Genomic DNA, 16680 nt, shown 5'->3' with positions numbered 1-16680 from the left:
ATATAGAGAGAGGGGAGGGATGGTACAACCACCACTGTTATATATAGAGAGAGGGGAGGGATGGTACAACCACTATACTGTTATATAGAGAGGGGAGGGATCGTGAGTTCAGCCTGATCTGAAGCCACAAATGCCCACTCGGATCAATGCTAATGTCAGTAATATAATCTAAGCACAGTGAATGACTGACATTTTTTATTGGTTTACGTTTGCAGAGATTTGGAGTGTGTACTTCCTGCACCTTACTGTGGATACCTTATGGTGTGTGTAGTAGTAGAGTCCTCTAGTAAAGTGCTGTTCAATTCCGCTCCTGGAGGGCATAAACACTTCCGGTTTTTGTTCCTACCTGGTGTACCATTTCTGAATTAGTCCCATATTAGGAGAGGATGAAAACCAGAAGTGTTTTGGCCCTCTTGGAGTGACATTGAACAGCCCTGCGATGGGCCTGAGTCAGAGAGGCGTCCCCGGGGATCACCTTTGTTCTCCTTCTCTTGGTACTGTCCACCTTCTTACGTCCTGAATTTTTCCTTCCCTATTGCTGCAATACCCTCTCCCCCATCCGGTGCTCTCTCTCTGCGATGCCCTCTCTGTCTCCTTGTGATTGCGGGCTAGGAGTAGCAGGGTAGCAGCATTAGCACAAACCTGCAGAAATGCTTACAATTTATCTACAGTCTGCTCTGCTGAGATGGTTGATTTTCCTTTAGCTTCCTCTGTCTACTGGCTATAAGATTTTCAGACTTTCTCTCCTTCGCCTCTTTCGCTCCCTCTCGCCAGCCAGCCTCTTGCTCTCCTCACACCCACCATTTCCTCCTTTTTTCTCTTGTTTGTGGTGTCTCCTTCCCCCTCTATCTGTTAAGACTAGACTGGTTCTCCCTCCTGTTAAAGGAAAAATCCACTCATTCCTTTAATTGACTGTGTTAAATAACACTGAGAACAGTTCTTTGAACATATGTTTCATTTTGGCGTTATAACAAGATTGGTAGCAACATGGAACGTCCTTTTGGAAATCTATTGCAGTTGACTACAAAATCCGCAATACTCTCTATGGGCTAGCAAACGTAGCTACACACAATAATACCAAAGACAATATCAGCATGTAACGTAGCTAGTTAGCTGTAAAATCGCCTTAAACTCCATTATCTATTTAGGAGTCGACAATCTCACCAAGTTCAACCTGCACATCAATGTGCCTCAGAGTAGAGTCTGACATTCGCAGCGACAGATATACTTTTAAGGAGATGGGAAATGTTGCCGATGCGTGTCAATGGGCCGCACGGTGCATTCTGGGCTATTCTGGGACAAGCTGCGCTCTCCAAGGAGTGAAGGGGAGTCTATAGGGTGCAAGCTCAACCCAACATTAGCAAACATTTTGTCAACAAGAACTACAACATGACAAGTCTATTCCTAGACGTAAGATTAACTTGCTCTCTGTAATATTGTATCGCTTTTGAATCGTGACCTTATGTACTTTGGAGGAAAATAGGCACGTTTCTCGACATATACACTGACTTTGAGAAGGGATTGCGTGACGATTAGCTTAGCAACCACGTGACACAGCATGACATCGTGAACATGATTGGTCGACAGTCTGCTGGGTGGAGTATTATATGTTCCGTCTTTCATTGGATTCCTCCTTTGTATAATATCTCTGACACCGGCACCATGCACTCTGGACTAAAGAGGCAGACTATTATGACGTGTGCTGGATCCTCCATGAAATGACACATTTCTCCAGGTTGGAATATCACAAAAATATGATCAATGGCTCATTCCAGAGAAGACATCCTCCCGAGTTACGACATTGACCAGTATTGAAATCTGATATGTATGATAGACTGTTTCACACTGTTGTAGAGTGTGTTTAGGTCTCTGGTTCTCCCTCCATTTAAGAGGAGACTGTAGCAGGTTATAGAGTGTGTTTAGGTCTCTGGTTCTCCCTCCATTTAAAAGGAGACTGTAGCAGGTTGTAGAGTGTGTTTAGGTCTCTGGTTCTCCCTCCATTTAAGAGGAGACTGTAGCAGGTTGTAGAGTGTGTTTAGGTCTCTGGTTCTCCCTCCATTTAAGAGGAGACTGTAGCAGGTTGTAGAGTGTGTTTAGGTCTCTGGTTCTCCCTCCATTTAAGAGGAGACTGTAGCAGGTTGTAGAGTGTGTTTAGGTCTCTGGTTCTCCCTCCATTTAAGAGGAGACTGTAGCAGGTTATAGAGTGTGTTTAGGTCTCTGGTTCTCCCTCCATTTAAGAGGAGACTGTAGCAGGTTGTAGTGTGTTTAGGTCTCTGGTTCTCCCTCCATTTAAGAGGAGACTGTAGCAGGTTGTAGAGTGTGTTTAGGTCTCTGGTTCTCCCTCCATTTAAGAGGAGACTGTAGCAGGTTGTAGAGTGTGTTTAGGTCTCTGGTTCTCCCTCCATTTAAGAGGAGACTGTAGCAGGTTGTAGTGTGTTTAGGTCTCTGGTTCTCCCTCCATTTAAGAGGAGACTGTAGCAGGTTGTAGTGTGTTTAGGTCTCTGGTTCTCCCTCCATTTAAGAGGAGACTGTAGCAGGTTGTAGAGTGTGTTTAGGTCTCTGGTTCTCCCTCCATTTAAGAGGAGACTGTAGCAGGTTGTAGTGTGTTTAGGTCTCTGGTTCTCCCTCCATTTAAGAGGAGACTGTAGCAGGTTGTAGTGTGTTTAGGTCTCTGGTTCTCCCTCCATTTAAGAGGAGACTGTAGCAGGTTGTAGAGTGTGTTTAGGTCTCTGGTTCTCCCTCCATTTAAGAGGAGACTGTAGCAGGTTGTAGAGTGTGTTTAGGTCTCTGGTTCTCCCTCCATTTAAGAGGAGACTGTAGCAGGTTGTAGTGTGTTTAGGTCTCTGGTTCTCCCTCCATTTAAGAGGAGACTGTAGCAGGTTGTAGTGTGTTTAGGTCTCTGGTTCTCCCTCCATTTAAGAGGAGACTGTAGCAGGTTGTAGAGTGTGTTTAGGTCTCTGGTTCTCCCTCCATTTAAGAGGAGACTGTAGCAGGTTGTAGAGTGTGTTTAGGTCTCTGGTTCTCCCTCCATTTAAGAGGAGACTGTAGCAGGTTGTAGAGTGTGTTTAGGTCTCTGGTTCTCCCTCCATTTAAGAGGAGACTGTAGCAGGTTGTAGAGTGTGTTTAGGTCTCTGGTTCTCCCTCCATTTAAGAGGAGACTGTAGCAGGTTGTAGAGTGTGTTTAGGTCTCTGGTTCTCCCTCCATTTAAGAGGAGACTGTAGCAGGTTGTAGTGTGTTTAGGTCTCTGGTTCTCCCTCCATTTAAGAGGAGACTGTAGCAGGTTGTAGAGTGTGTTTAGGTCTCTGGTTCTCCCTCCATTTAAGAGGAGACTGTAGCAGGTTGTAGAGTGTGTTTAGGTCTCTGGTTCTCCCTCCATTTAAGAGGAGACTGTAGCAGGTTGTAGAGTGTGTTTAGGTCTCTGGTTCTCCCTCCATTTAAGAGGAGACTGTAGCAGGTTGTAGAGTGTGTTTAGGTCTCTGGTTCTCCCTCCATTTAAGAGGAGACTGTAGCAGGTTGTAGAGTGTGTTTAGGTCTCTGGTTCTCCCTCCATTTAAGAGGAGACTGTAGCAGGTTGTAGAGTGTGTTTAGGTCTCTGGTTCTCCCTCCATTTAAGAGGAGACTGTAGCAGGTTGTAGTGTGTTTAGGTCTCTGGTTCTCCCTCCATTTAAGAGGAGACTGTAGCAGGTTGTAGTGTGTTTAGGTCTCTGGTTCTCCCTCCATTTAAGAGGAGACTGTAGCAGGTTGTAGTGTGTTTAGGTCTCTGGTTCTCCCTCCATTTAAGAGGAGACTGTAGCAGGTTGTAGTGTGTTTAGGTCTTTGGTTCTCCCTCCATTTAAGAGGAGACTGTAGCAGGTTGTAGTGTGTTTAGGTCTCTGGTTCTCCCTCCATTTAAGAGGAGACTGTAGCAGGTTGTAGAGTGTGTTTAGGTCTCTGGTTCTCCCTCCATTTAAGAGGAGACTGTAGCAGGTTGTAGTGTGTTTAGGTCTCTGGTTCTCCCTCCATTTAAGAGGAGACTGTAGCAGGTTGTAGTGTGTTTAGGTCTCTGGTTCTCCCTCCATTTAAGAGGAGACTGTAGCAGGTTGTAGTGTGTTTAGGTCTCTGGTTCTCCCTCCATTTAAGAGGAGACTGTAGCAGGTTGTAGTGTGTTTAGGTCTCTGGTTCTCCCTCCATTTAAGAGGAGACTGTAGCAGGTTGTAGTGTGTTTAGGTCTTTGGTTCTCCCTCCATTTAAGAGGAGACTGTAGCAGGTTGTAGTGTGTTTAGGTCTCTGGTTCTCCCTCCATTTAAGAGGAGACTGTAGCAGGTTGTAGAGTGTGTTTAGGTCTCTGGTTCTCCCTCCATTTAAGAGGAGACTGTAGCAGGTTGTAGTGTGTTTAGGTCTCTGGTTCTCCCTCCATTTAAGAGGAGACTGTAGCAGGTTGTAGTGTGTTTAGGTCTCTGGTTCTCCCTCCATTTAAGAGGAGACTGTAGCAGGTTGTAGAGTGTGTTTAGGTCTCTGGTTCTCCCTCCATTTAAGAGGAGACTGTAGCAGGTTGTAGAGTGTGTTTAGGTCTCTGGTTCTCCCTCCATTTAAGAGGAGACTGTAGCAGGTTGTAGAGTGTGTTTAGGTCTCTGGTTCTCCCTCCATTTAAGAGGAGACTGTAGCAGGTTGTAGTGTGTTTAGGTCTCTGGTTCTCCCTCCATTTAAGAGGAGACTGTAGCAGGTTGTAGTGTGTTTAGGTCTCTGGTTCTCCCTCCATTTAAGAGGAGACTGTAGCAGGTTGTAGAGTGTGTTTAGGTCTCTGGTTCTCCCTCCATTTAAGAGGAGACTGTAGCAGGTTGTAGAGTGTGTTTAGGTCTCTGGTTCTCCCTCCATTTAAGAGGAGACTGTAGCAGGTTGTAGAGTGTGTTTAGGTCTCTGGTTCTCCCTCCATTTAAGAGGAGACTGTAGCAGGTTGTAGTGTGTTTAGGTCTCTGGTTCTCCCTCCATTTAAGAGGAGACTGTAGCAGGTTGTAGAGTGTGTTTAGGTCTCTGGTTCTCCCTCCATTTAAGAGGAGATTGTGGCAGGTTGTAGAGTGTGTTTAGGTCTCTGGTTCTCCCTCCATTTAAGAGGAGACTGTAGCAGGTTGTAGAGTGTGTTTAGGTCTCTGGTTCTCCCTCCATTTAAGAGGAGACTGTAGCAGGTTGTAGAGTGTGTTTAGGTCTCTGGTTCTCCCTCCATTTAAGAGGAGACTGTAGCAGGTTGTAGAGTGTGTTTAGGTCTCTGGTTCTCCCTCCATTTAAGAGGAGACTGTAGCAGGTTGTAGTGTGTTTAGGTCTCTGGTTCTCCCTCCATTTAAGAGGAGACTGTAGCAGGTTGTAGAGTGTGTTTAGGTCTCTGGTTCTCCCTCCATTTAAGAGGAGACTCATTTGAATGGCGTAATGCCTCAGTGGTCTCATGCTGTAGGCCTGCTGATAATGGACAGGTCATTTCCCCCATTGAGGACAGTAATGTATTTTCACAGCACAGCCCATTAGTTACAAACAACATCAAACCAACATCGGAGACAAAAACACAAGCTGAAGATTGTCTTGGTCCTGCTGGTATTGTGTGCTCTAGATAGTTCCCCATGAAGCCATAAGGGATGGAGTTGTCTTGGTCCTGCTGGTATTGTGTGCTCTAGATAGTTCCCCATGAAGCCATAAGGGATGGAGTTCTCTTGGTCCTGCTGGTATTGTGTGCTCTAGATAGTTCCCCATGAAGCCATAAGGGATGGAGTTCTCTTGGTCCTGCTGGTATTGTGTGCTCTAGATAGTTCCCCATGAAGCCATAAGGGATGGAGTTGTCTTGGTCCTGCTGGTATTGTGTGCTCTAGATAGTTCCCCATGAAGCCATAAGGGATGGAGTTGTCTTGGTCCTGCTGGTATTGTGTGCTCTAGATAGTTCCCCATGAAGCCATAAGGGATGGAGTTGTCTTGGTCCTGCTGGTATTGTGTGCTCTAGATAGTTCCCCATGAAGCCATAAGGGATGGAGTTGTCTTGGTCCTGCTGGTATTGTGTGCTCTAGATAGTTCCCCATGAAGCCATACGGGATGGAGTTGGTATCATTCTAACAGGGTGTTTCTTTTTTGGTCTTGCAGAAATTGCCAGGCACTTTCGATTCGGTAGCCAGGAAGACGCCCATGAATTTTTACGCTACACCATCGATGCCATGCAGAAAGCCTGTCTGAACGGCTACCCCAAGTAAGTTTGTCAAGTCATCGAGTGAAGGACATTAATTATACCTCACTGAAATGAATGTGGGTGTTCAGAAAGCCTCATTCTGTCATTTTTGGATGATTCTTTTTCTGTAATGTATTTCTCTCTCTGGGTCGTAGGTTAGACCGGACGACACAGGCCACCACATTGGTCCACCAGATATTTGGAGGTTACCTCAGGTCGCGAGGTACAGCTTTCAATCTACTATATTGCACAGTTGGTCAATTCCATTTCAATTCCAGTCAATTCAGGAACTACACTGAAATTCCAATTCTCTTGGAACTGGAATTTGTACTTTCTGAGCTGACTGGAATTCAAAATGAATTGATCCCAACCCTGCTACATCGATAAACTACTTTTTAAGGCATATTGGTGAATTGCCTTAGTGGATTAATTATATATTTTTCTCTTTCAGTTAAGTGTTCCATTTGCAAAAGTGTGTCGGACACGTACGACCCTTACTTGGACATTGCTGTGGAGATTCGAGTAAGTCTCTTGCTTACTTTAAAAGTATCTTCCTCCTGTCCTTGAATAATTCACAAGCACAGATCTAATCAATCGATCACATTTATCCAGATACCTAAAACCCCAAAGAGCAAGCAATGCAGATGTAGAAGCCCATTGGCTAGGAAAAACTCCCTAGGCAGAAACCTAGGAAGAATGGGACTTATAAATTCTTGTCAGATCGGTGGTCCTATTGATTTATCCCTCGGCCAGAATAAAGAGTTAATTGATGTGTGTTTGCTGTCACAAAGGAATTCAGCTGATGACTATTTGGTTTCATGCCTGTGTTGAGTGGTCTTCCGTCTGTCCTTTTCAGCAAGCAGCAAATATCGTCCGAGCCCTGGAGCTCTTTGTCAAGCCCGACGTGTTGAGTGGAGAGAACGCCTACATGTGTGCCAAGTAAGTTCTGAGTAATGATGATGTCACTTCTAACACACTGATATTGTAGACGTACACAAGGCCCACATTAGTGTTATAGACGTTTTATAAACAACACACTTACACTTTATCAGGTGTAAGAAGAAAGTTCCGGCAACAAAGCGATTCACAGTCCACCGAACGTCCAATGTTCTGACCCTGTCTCTCAAGAGGTTTGCCAACTTCAGTGGAGGAAAAATCACCAAGGTAAACCTCTCGCAACAATAGTCATTACTCTGTTTAAAAATGCTGTTTCAGTGCAACAGTTCTCACCCTAACTGGGTCGTAGTCCGTAGGGCACCATTGCAAAACGCTTTGCAAGGAAACATATATATATATATTTTTTTTTTTACAAATTCAGGAAGTTCCTCCCCATTAAAAAAAAATAATAATAATTAGCTCCCTACTGAACATGCCCCTGATGCTTATCTCGCCTGTGTTTTTGTTAGGACGTTGGCTACCCAGAGTTCCTGAACATCCGCCCCTACATGTCTCAGAGCACGGGCGACCCGGTCATGTACGGCCTCTATGCTGTCCTGGTGCATTCTGGTTACAGCTGTCATGCAGGCCACTACTACTGCTATGTCAAGGTAAGGACTCTGATGGTAGGCCTGAGATGGAACATTTGAGATAGATTTTGTTTGGAAGTCTCAAGGATAATTTACGTTTAGATTTATTGTCGCTGTTCTATCAGAACAGTATATTTGTTATCCTGTTAATCTGTGTTTAGTCTCTACTGTGGGATGTCCCTTCACTTTATTTAGAAAAGCCCATTTATTTTTCCGTTGTCTGAGCAGGCCAGCAACGGGCAATGGTACCAGATGAATGACTCGATGGTCCATTCCAGTAACATCAAAGTAGTCCTCAATCAGCAAGCCTACGTCCTATTCTACCTGAGGTAAGACGTTAACAATATAGTTACCAGACCTGGGTTAAATACAGATGTCTGACAAGTTCAAATACCTTTCACATTGAGACCTTATTCAAGTGAGCCCTGAAAGTGTTTACGCTAGAGTTTACTCTGTTACGTTTTACGTGACATTTGAGTCATTTAGCAGACACTCTTATCTAGAGCAACTTACAGTAGCTGGTCCCCCGTGGGAATCGAACCAACAACCCTTGTGTTGAAAGCGCCATGATCTACCAACTGTTAGAACTATTCCATTGGTTCCATTCTACACGGCAAGCTAGATCAAGTATCTATTGCTGGTCTGATGATTAATAGCGACTGATTGCAGTAGTAGCTAGTAACCATACATATTGACCATACCTGCTCTTTGCCCATTAGGATCCCAGAGACCAAGAAGAACGTGGATGGCCAGATTACCAAGCAGGGAATGGGGAAGAACGTAGCGATGTCAGAGCAGTTCAGGAAGACCAACCTCAACAGACCCCTGTCCTCTCCGCAGGTCACCAAGGTATGGGACAGACTGGCAGAACGGTCCATCAGAATGTTTGAAAACAATACGGTATGAATAGACTTGCTGCCTTCGATGTGATAATTTTATTGTCCATTTGCATGGAAATCAATACAATACAGGACGGTTCAAATAAGGACACATGAACTATACTGTCCTTACACAATGTAATATACCACTGTTTAGTAGCCTGATGGCTGATGAGATGAAGCTGGCCTTACACCATAATTAAGCATTAAGGCTTGGGGGCGTGTGGTATATGGCTAATATACCACGGCTAAGGGCTGTTCTTACGCACGACGCACCGTAGAGTGCCTGGACACAGCCCTTGGCCGTGGTATATTCACCATATACCACAAACCCGAGGTGCCTTATTGCTATTATAAACTGGTTACCAATGTAATTAGAGCAGTAAAAAAAGACACGTTTTGTTATACCCTTTGTATACTGTCTGATATACCACGGCTGTCAGCCAATCAGTATTCAGGGCTCGTACCACCCAGTTAATAATATACATTATACCACTGTTCAGTAGCCTGATGGCTGATGAGATGAAGCGGGCCTTACACCATGTAATATACATTATACCACTGTTCAGTAGCTTGATGTAAGCATTGTAAATAAGCATTTCACTGTAAGGTCTATACCTGTTTTGTTTGGCGTATGTGACAAATACATTTAGATTTGATGGCTGATGAGATGAAGCTGGCTCTACCTCTTTGTTCTGAACCTGGGGACTTTGTATCGCCTCCTGGATGTCTTGTATGGAGTGTTGTCCCAAGGCTTGGTCACTGAAACATGTCTCTTTCACTGCAGAAACTGGACCCTTTCCAGCTGCGTAAGATTCAGTCCGTGGAGGGCGGCCTGGGCATACCCGTGTCTAGGAACGGCTCCAACGGCTCCCAGCAGCCCAACAAGATGTCCAACGGGACGTCGTCCTCCGCCCACGCCCCCACCAGGATACCCGGCGGACCCATGCTGATCGAAGAGCCCTTCAAGAAGCTGAAGAAGCCCTGTTTTCCTCAGCAGCCCCAGGCGCGCAGCAGCACCCCCGCCCCCTCCAACGGTGTGGGCAGCAGGTCGGACGGCGGAGACCGGAGGCACGGGAACCAAGGAGCCAGGGGCCTGGCCGCATCTACCTCACTCAAGTCCCTGTCAGACTCCTCCTCGGCAGACACCTCCGACTCAAAGGTACAGCACTAGTTAAAATATATTATCAATTGTATTGGACGGGCAGTCTGTCTACTATAACTGCACAAAATGTACCCTTATATAATTGCGGTCACATACAGGATGAAAATGTGCATTTCTCAAACATGCACGTTGTCTTATTTACATGCGCTTCCCTCACTCAGAATGTAATAGTTCCCATTACTCTTTAGCCCAGTCATGTTAATGTTATACAGGATTTACCATACAGATATAAGATGGTCAGTTTGTCTGTATGTCATTGGTTTCTGGTCACGTTATTCATCAGAATCAAATGATTGCTATTGTCATCCAGGATTCCATGGGTACCAAAAGTGCGCCGGTTGGTGGGACGTCCACCCCCCCTAGGAACGTCTCGAACGGCATGGCCTCCCCTGCCAAGAGTGTGGAGCGCGTGGGCACGGAGGAGCAGAAGACAGTCAAGCTAAAACCCCTGGCCCTCAACAACATCACATCTTCACCCACCAGCACCACGTCTCCCCCGCCCGCCAAGAAATTGGCCCTGTCGGCCAAGAAGGTGAGACTAGAGGCACCGTGAATGGCTCCGTAGCCGCTTACTTGCTGACCAGACTGCACGCGCGCAAGTTGATTTTATACACCGACACCTGATGCAATCAGGACACGCAGGTTGAAATGGCTAAACAAACTCTGGACCAATTATATTAATTTGGGGACCGTTCGAAAAGCATTAAACATTTATTGCAATTTAGCTAGCTTGCTATTGCTAGCTAATTTGTCCTGGGATATAAACATTGGGTTGTTATTTTACCTGAAATGCACAAGGTCTACTACTCCGACAATAATCCAAGGATAAAACGGTAGACCAAATTCATTTCTAGTCATCTTTCCTTCAGGCTTCTTTTTCTTCTTTGGACTTTATATGGCGGTTGGCAATCAACTTTAAGGTGCATTACCACAACCGACTGGAGTGTGGACCTCAATTAATCTTTCAGTCACCCACGTGGGTATATGCTCCTAAAAACCAATGAGGAGATGGGAGAGGCAGGACTTGAAGCGCGTCGAGCATCACAATTAGAACCAATTTCTATTTTAGCACCTGGCTACGCAGACGCTCGCGAGCAGTGTGGGTGCAATGATTGAATGCATGTGTACATTTATGCAACGCTCGCACATGAGACACGTCTGGTCAGCATGTTAGCCACTACAGCGCTGTCGGGGCAAGCCAGTACTCACTACTGTGAGAGAGGTTTGTGTCCGATTTTAAAACGAAGACACTGTCTCTGATTGTAAACGCCTTGTGGATAAATTTGCCAGTCTTCGATTGACGGTGGATCTTTGTCGCAGATGTAACAGGAAGTAGTATGTTGCGTCTGTTTTTAAAGCTCTCTGGTGCAAGTAAGCACTGGCTCACACAGATGGCGCGACACTGGAAAATAGGCTTGGCCTAATCATAGTTTAGTAGTCTTTATAGTTAGGGCCCTGTCTTTTGGTTAATCATGTCACATGACATGTAGTTCAACCTTTTTTAAATTTAAAGCTGTTTCATCAAACTATCCTTTTTTTAACGTCAGATGGTCCAGCACCATCTTCAGACAATTGTGTACATTTTTTGGTTCTGGAAAAGGCTTAAAATTAAGGTTAAAATCCAGGTCATGTGACAACCTAAACACAGGGCCCTATTTAGTCTATCAGCAATACAGCTGCTTTCCCTGGTCTTTGCCTTAGAAGCATGTAGTGTCTTTGTTGCCTGCTGCCTTCCTTCCCTTCACCTCTATCCCCAACTCTTAAAAATTTGCTGTGTTCGATATTATCCTATCAAATTGATTGTATGACAATTGGATCTGTTGTAGTCTACTGTAAAACTAGTACACTGTTCCTATTCTCCTATCAAATCAACCAACTAGTCTACTGTCAGACTAGGGCTGGGCGATATGGATCAAATATCATATTTTACAGTATTTTATGAATAATTGTTTTTAAATAATAGATCTAAATATGCTTTGAGTAGTTCATGACCCTAGGGTAGCAACACACATAAGTAATTTCAATTTCTCCATTTATACCATTCAATCCACCTCCACACTGTGCCTGCCACGCAGCATGATATGGGCAAATAATATAGACCTAGTGAACTGTTGGAATATAGTGGGCAGCACCGTGAATACGTTGTTTTGACATGACCATGAATGAATAAACCAGGGAGGAATTATTTACAGGGTAGGAACCAGTGTTGGTCAGTGTTTCCAGGTGACCCGAATTAGATGTTACATTACATGTTTTCTTACTTCATGTATCTAGCTAGCTAACATTTATGCTTTGCCTATTCCTCTCTGATAAGCATGTTTGTGCAATGGTATCTTATCTAGGCATGCACTGGCACTAGTCAGTATTAGCTAGCTACGTTTGCTAAATGTACTAACTAGCGATTTAGCATTAGCGACTAACAAATTATTTTAGCAACACCTTGCTAAGAAAAGACAAACTAGCAAATAGTAAGATACACAAACGAATAGTGTATAGAACGCTTGTGGACAGCAGGGGGTGTGACTCAAATCATATTTTGTCACATGCGCTGAATACTACAGGTGTAGTCCTTACAGGGAAATGCTTACTTAAAAGCCCTTAACTAACAATGCAGTTTTAAGATTAAAAAATAAATAATTACTAAATAAACTGAAGTTAACAATAAATATAAACATGAAAAAAAGAAAATAGAGAAAACAAATAATTAAAGAGCAACAATAAAATGACAGTAACGAGGCTATATACAGGGGGTAACGGTACAATGTCAATTTGGGGGGGGGGGGCACAGGTTGAGGTAAAGGTAATATGTAGGTAGAGGTGAAGTGACTATTCCCAGGGTCCTTAGCTTAGTGGTGAGCTTTGAGGGCACTATGGTGTTGTAGTCAATGAATAGCATTCTCACGTAGGTGTTCCTTTTGTCCAGGTGCGAAAGGGCAGTGTTGAATGCAATAGATTGCGTAATCTCTGGCTCTGTTGAGGCGGTATGCAAATTGGAGTGGGTCTAGGATTTCTGGGATAATGGTGTTGATGTGAGCTGTTACCAGCCTTTCAAAGCACTTCATGGCTACCGATGTGAGTGCTACGGATCGGTTGTCATTTAGGCAAGTTACCTTGGTGTTCTTGGGCACAGGGACTATGGTGGTCTGCTTGAAACATGCAGGTATTGCAGACTCGGTCAGGGACAGGTTGAACATATCAGTGAAGCCACTTGCCTGTTGGTTAGCACATACTTGGAGTACACGTCCTGGTAATCCGTCTGGCCTTGTGAATGTTGACTTGTTTAAAGGTCTTACTCACATTGACTGCGGCGAGCGTGATCATACAGTCGTCCGGAACAGCTGGTGCTCTCATGCATGCGTCAGTGTTGCTTGTCTCAAGGTGTTCGTAGAAGTCATTTAGCTTGTTTGGTAGGCTTGTGTCACTGGGCAGCTCGTGGCTGTGCTTCCCTTTGCAGTCCATAATAGTTTGCAAGCCCTGCCACATCCGATGAGTGTCGGAGCCTGTGTAGTTGGATTCAATCTTAGTCCTGTATTGATGCTTTCGTTGCCTGTTTGATGGTTCGTCGGAGGGTATAGCGATATTTCTTATAAGATTCCGGGTTAGAGTCCCGCTCCTTGAAAGCAGCAGCTCTACCCTTTAGCTCAGTGCGGATGTTGCCTGTAATCCATGGCTTCTGGTTGGGGTATTTATGTACGGTCACTGTGGGGACGACATCATCGATGCAGCAGGGGACTGATGTGGTGTACTCCAATGCCATAGGAAGAATCCCGGAACATATTCCAGTCTGCTAGCAAAAAAGTCCTGTTGCTTAGCATCTGCGTCATCTGACCACTTCCGTATTGAGCGAGTCGCAGGTACTTCCTGCTTTTAGTTTTTGCTTGTAAGCCGGAATCAGGAGTTAGAGTTCATAGAGTTTTGGTCAGATTTGCCAAATGGAGGGCGAGGAAGAGCTTTGTATGTGTCTCTGTGTGTGGAGTAAAGGTAATCTGTAGTCTATATAGTTTTTCTCTGGTTGCACATATAAAATGCTGGTAGAAAATGCGGTAAAACGGATTTAAGTTTCCCTACATTAACCTCTCTGGGACGCAATCGTCCCACCTGGCCAATAGCCAGGAAAAATACAGAGCGCCATATTCAAATAAAATTATATAAATCAAACTTTCATTAAATCACACATGTAAGATACCAAATTAAAGCTACACTCGTTGTGAATCCAGCCAACATGTCAGATTTCAAAAAGGCTTTTTGGCAAAAGCATAAGATGCTATTATCTGATGATAGCACAACAGTAAACAAAGAGTACCATATTTCAACACTGCAGGCACAACACAAAACGCAGAAATAGAAATATAATTCATGCCTTTGACGAACTTCTTTTGTTGGCACTCCAATATGTCCCATAAACATCACAAATGGTCCTTTTGTTCGATTAATTCCGTCTATATATCCAAAATGTCAATTTATTTGGCGCGTTTCTTCCAGAAAAACACAGCTTCCAACTTGCGCAACGTCACTACAAAATATATCAAAAGTTACATGTAAACTTTACCAAAACATTTCAAACTACTTTTGTAATACAACGTTAGGTATTTTTAAACGTTAATAATCAATCAAATTGAAGACGGGATGATCTGTGTTGAATACAAAAAGAAAACAAATTGACGCAACTTTTCTGGTAATGTGCCTCTCTCAAACAATTTACTTCAAGTGACCCTCATTTAAGATGGCCGTACTTCTTCATTACACAAAGAAAAAACCTCAACCAATTTCCAAAGACTGGTGACATCCAGTGGAAGCGGTAGGAACTGCAAACAAGTCCCTTAGAAATCTGGTGTCCCAATGAAAACAGTGACCTAAAAAAAAAAAACTGAAGGGTTTGTCCTCGGGGTTTTGCCTGCTACAAGTTCTGTTATACTCACAGACATGATTCAAACAGTTTTAGAAACTTCAGAGTGTTTTCTATCCAAATCTAATAATATGCATATCTTATATTCTGGGGATGAGTAGCAGGCAGTTGAATTTGGGCATGCTATTTATCCAAAAGTGAAAATGCTGCCCCCTACCCCGAAGAAGTTAAGTGTGCCGGAGTGCCGTCTCTGAATGAGGATTTTCTTGTTTGCTTATGGCCTTATACAGCTTGTTGAGTGCGGTCTTAGTTCCAGCATCGGTTTGTGGTGGTAAATAGACAGCAACGAAAAATATAGATGAGAACTCTCTTGTTAGATAGTGTGGTCTACAGTTTATCATGAGATACTCCACCTCAGTCAAGCAAAACATTGAGTCTTCATTAATATTAGATTCCGTGCACCAGCTGTTATTGCCAAATAGACACAGACGTCCACCACTTGTCTTAACGGAGGCAGCTGTTGTCTCTTGCCGATGCACGGAAAACCCAGCCAGCTCTATGCAAGGTTGTAGTCGGCGCATGTGACTAATAAAATTTGAATTTGTAAGTCGCTCTGGATAAGAGCGTCTGCTAAATGACTTAAATGTAAATGTAATTTGTTACCATTTCGTCATTCATCCACATCTCAGTGAAACATAAGATATTCCAGTTTAATCTCCCGTTGATAGGATAGTCTTGATCGGAATTAATCCAGTTTATTATCCAATGATTGCACGTTGGAAAATAAAACTGATGGTAGGGGCGGGTTACCCACTCGTCGGATTCTTACAAGGCACCCCGACCTACGGCCCCTATATCTCTCTCTTCTTCATGCGAATTACGTGGATTTGGGCCTTGTTGGGTGTCTGAAGTAAATCCTTAGCGTCAGCCTAGTTAAAGAAAAAAAACTTTGTCCAGTACGAGGTGAGTAATCACTGTTCTGATATCCAGAAGCTCTTTTCGGCCGTATGAGACGGTGGCAGAAACATTATGTACAAAATAAGTTAAAAATAACGCAAATTGGTTTGGAGCCCGTAAAATGGCAGCCATCTCTTCCGGCACCATTAGTATTAAACTCAAGTAGCGAAAGGAGTAAACTATAAAAACATACATTTTACGTGCTGGAGTTGAGTACCACATTTTAACAAACCAAACATGGACATGGTTATAGAAGGTAAAGTAAAAGCTCAAACCGCTCTGTGCATCAATACCGGTGTGTATATGGTATACCGCCCAGCCCTATGCAAGACTAGTACACGTCTGTGTTCTTTTTCTCTTGTCTTACTAACCACATACTCCAGTACAGGTCTCTCCAACCTTGTTCTTGGAGAGATACTGTCCTGTAGGTTTTCACTCAACCCTAATCTAGCACACCTGATTCTAATAATTAGCATGTTGATAAGCTGAATCAGGTTAGTAACAACTGGGGTTGAATTGAAAAGCTGGAGTGAGAACCTACAGGACAGTATCTCCAGGAAGGGTAGACAGCCCTGTATTAGTAGTCGCCTCTTTTTACAATGTTTTGTCTCTTTTTGTTTCAGTTCCAATTATTTTCTTCTAACCATTTCTAACTCTTCTCTGCCATACCATCCTCTCCTGTTTTTCTCTCTCCCTTGTTAATTTGTTCTTCCATCCGTCTTTACAATGATTCCTTCCTCCTTATTTGATCATCCCTCCTTTTTTGTCACGTTCATGGCAATTTTCTTTTAGACCACCAAGTTTTTATTTTTGTCGATAACTGCAGGCCAGTCGCAGCCGGAGTCCGAGCAGCACTGAGGCTCAACACCCCCACCTGCCACGCCATCCGTCCAGTGACCGCACGCATCCTGCTCAACTTAACAACCTCACCTCCACCTCACCCACTCACAGTCACAGGTACGAACCGCACCACGTCCCCCCTCAACAGACCGCACACAGCATTGTGTCCAGTTAGGCACAAAACAGGAGAACTATTTGAAACAGTACCACCCTGTTTTACTCTATCTGAGTTTGTCCAATTTAGAGACACTGCATTCTGTTTCCCTTTCAAAGCAGTTTGTTACGG

The 16680-nt window shown here is 44.0% G+C and overlaps 1 protein-coding gene across 2 annotated transcripts in view; it reads left to right on the top strand.

Moving 5' to 3' along the window:
* The window catches only part of usp36 (ubiquitin specific peptidase 36), a 49627-nt gene that overhangs the window by 24890 nt on the left and 8057 nt on the right, over positions 1–16680 (top strand). For both annotated transcript variants that reach the window (XM_038986420.1, XM_038986422.1), the window contains 11 exons: positions 6101–6203; positions 6338–6405; positions 6634–6704; positions 7039–7121; positions 7235–7346; positions 7589–7729; positions 7937–8037; positions 8428–8557; positions 9374–9748; positions 10062–10283; positions 16381–16511. In XM_038986420.1, coding sequence (XP_038842348.1) covers positions 6101–6203; positions 6338–6405; positions 6634–6704; positions 7039–7121; positions 7235–7346; positions 7589–7729; positions 7937–8037; positions 8428–8557; positions 9374–9748; positions 10062–10283; positions 16381–16511 — 1537 coding nt within the window. The remainder of the gene's footprint in view (positions 1–6100; positions 6204–6337; positions 6406–6633; positions 6705–7038; positions 7122–7234; positions 7347–7588; positions 7730–7936; positions 8038–8427; positions 8558–9373; positions 9749–10061; positions 10284–16380; positions 16512–16680) is intronic.

This window comes from Salvelinus namaycush, chromosome 3 (assembly GCF_016432855.1).
Source record: "Salvelinus namaycush isolate Seneca chromosome 3, SaNama_1.0, whole genome shotgun sequence".
NCBI classification, from domain to species: domain Eukaryota; kingdom Metazoa; phylum Chordata; class Actinopteri; order Salmoniformes; family Salmonidae; genus Salvelinus; species Salvelinus namaycush.
The sequence above is the reverse complement of the archived record's forward strand: the minus strand, read 5'-3'. Positions and strand labels throughout refer to the sequence as shown.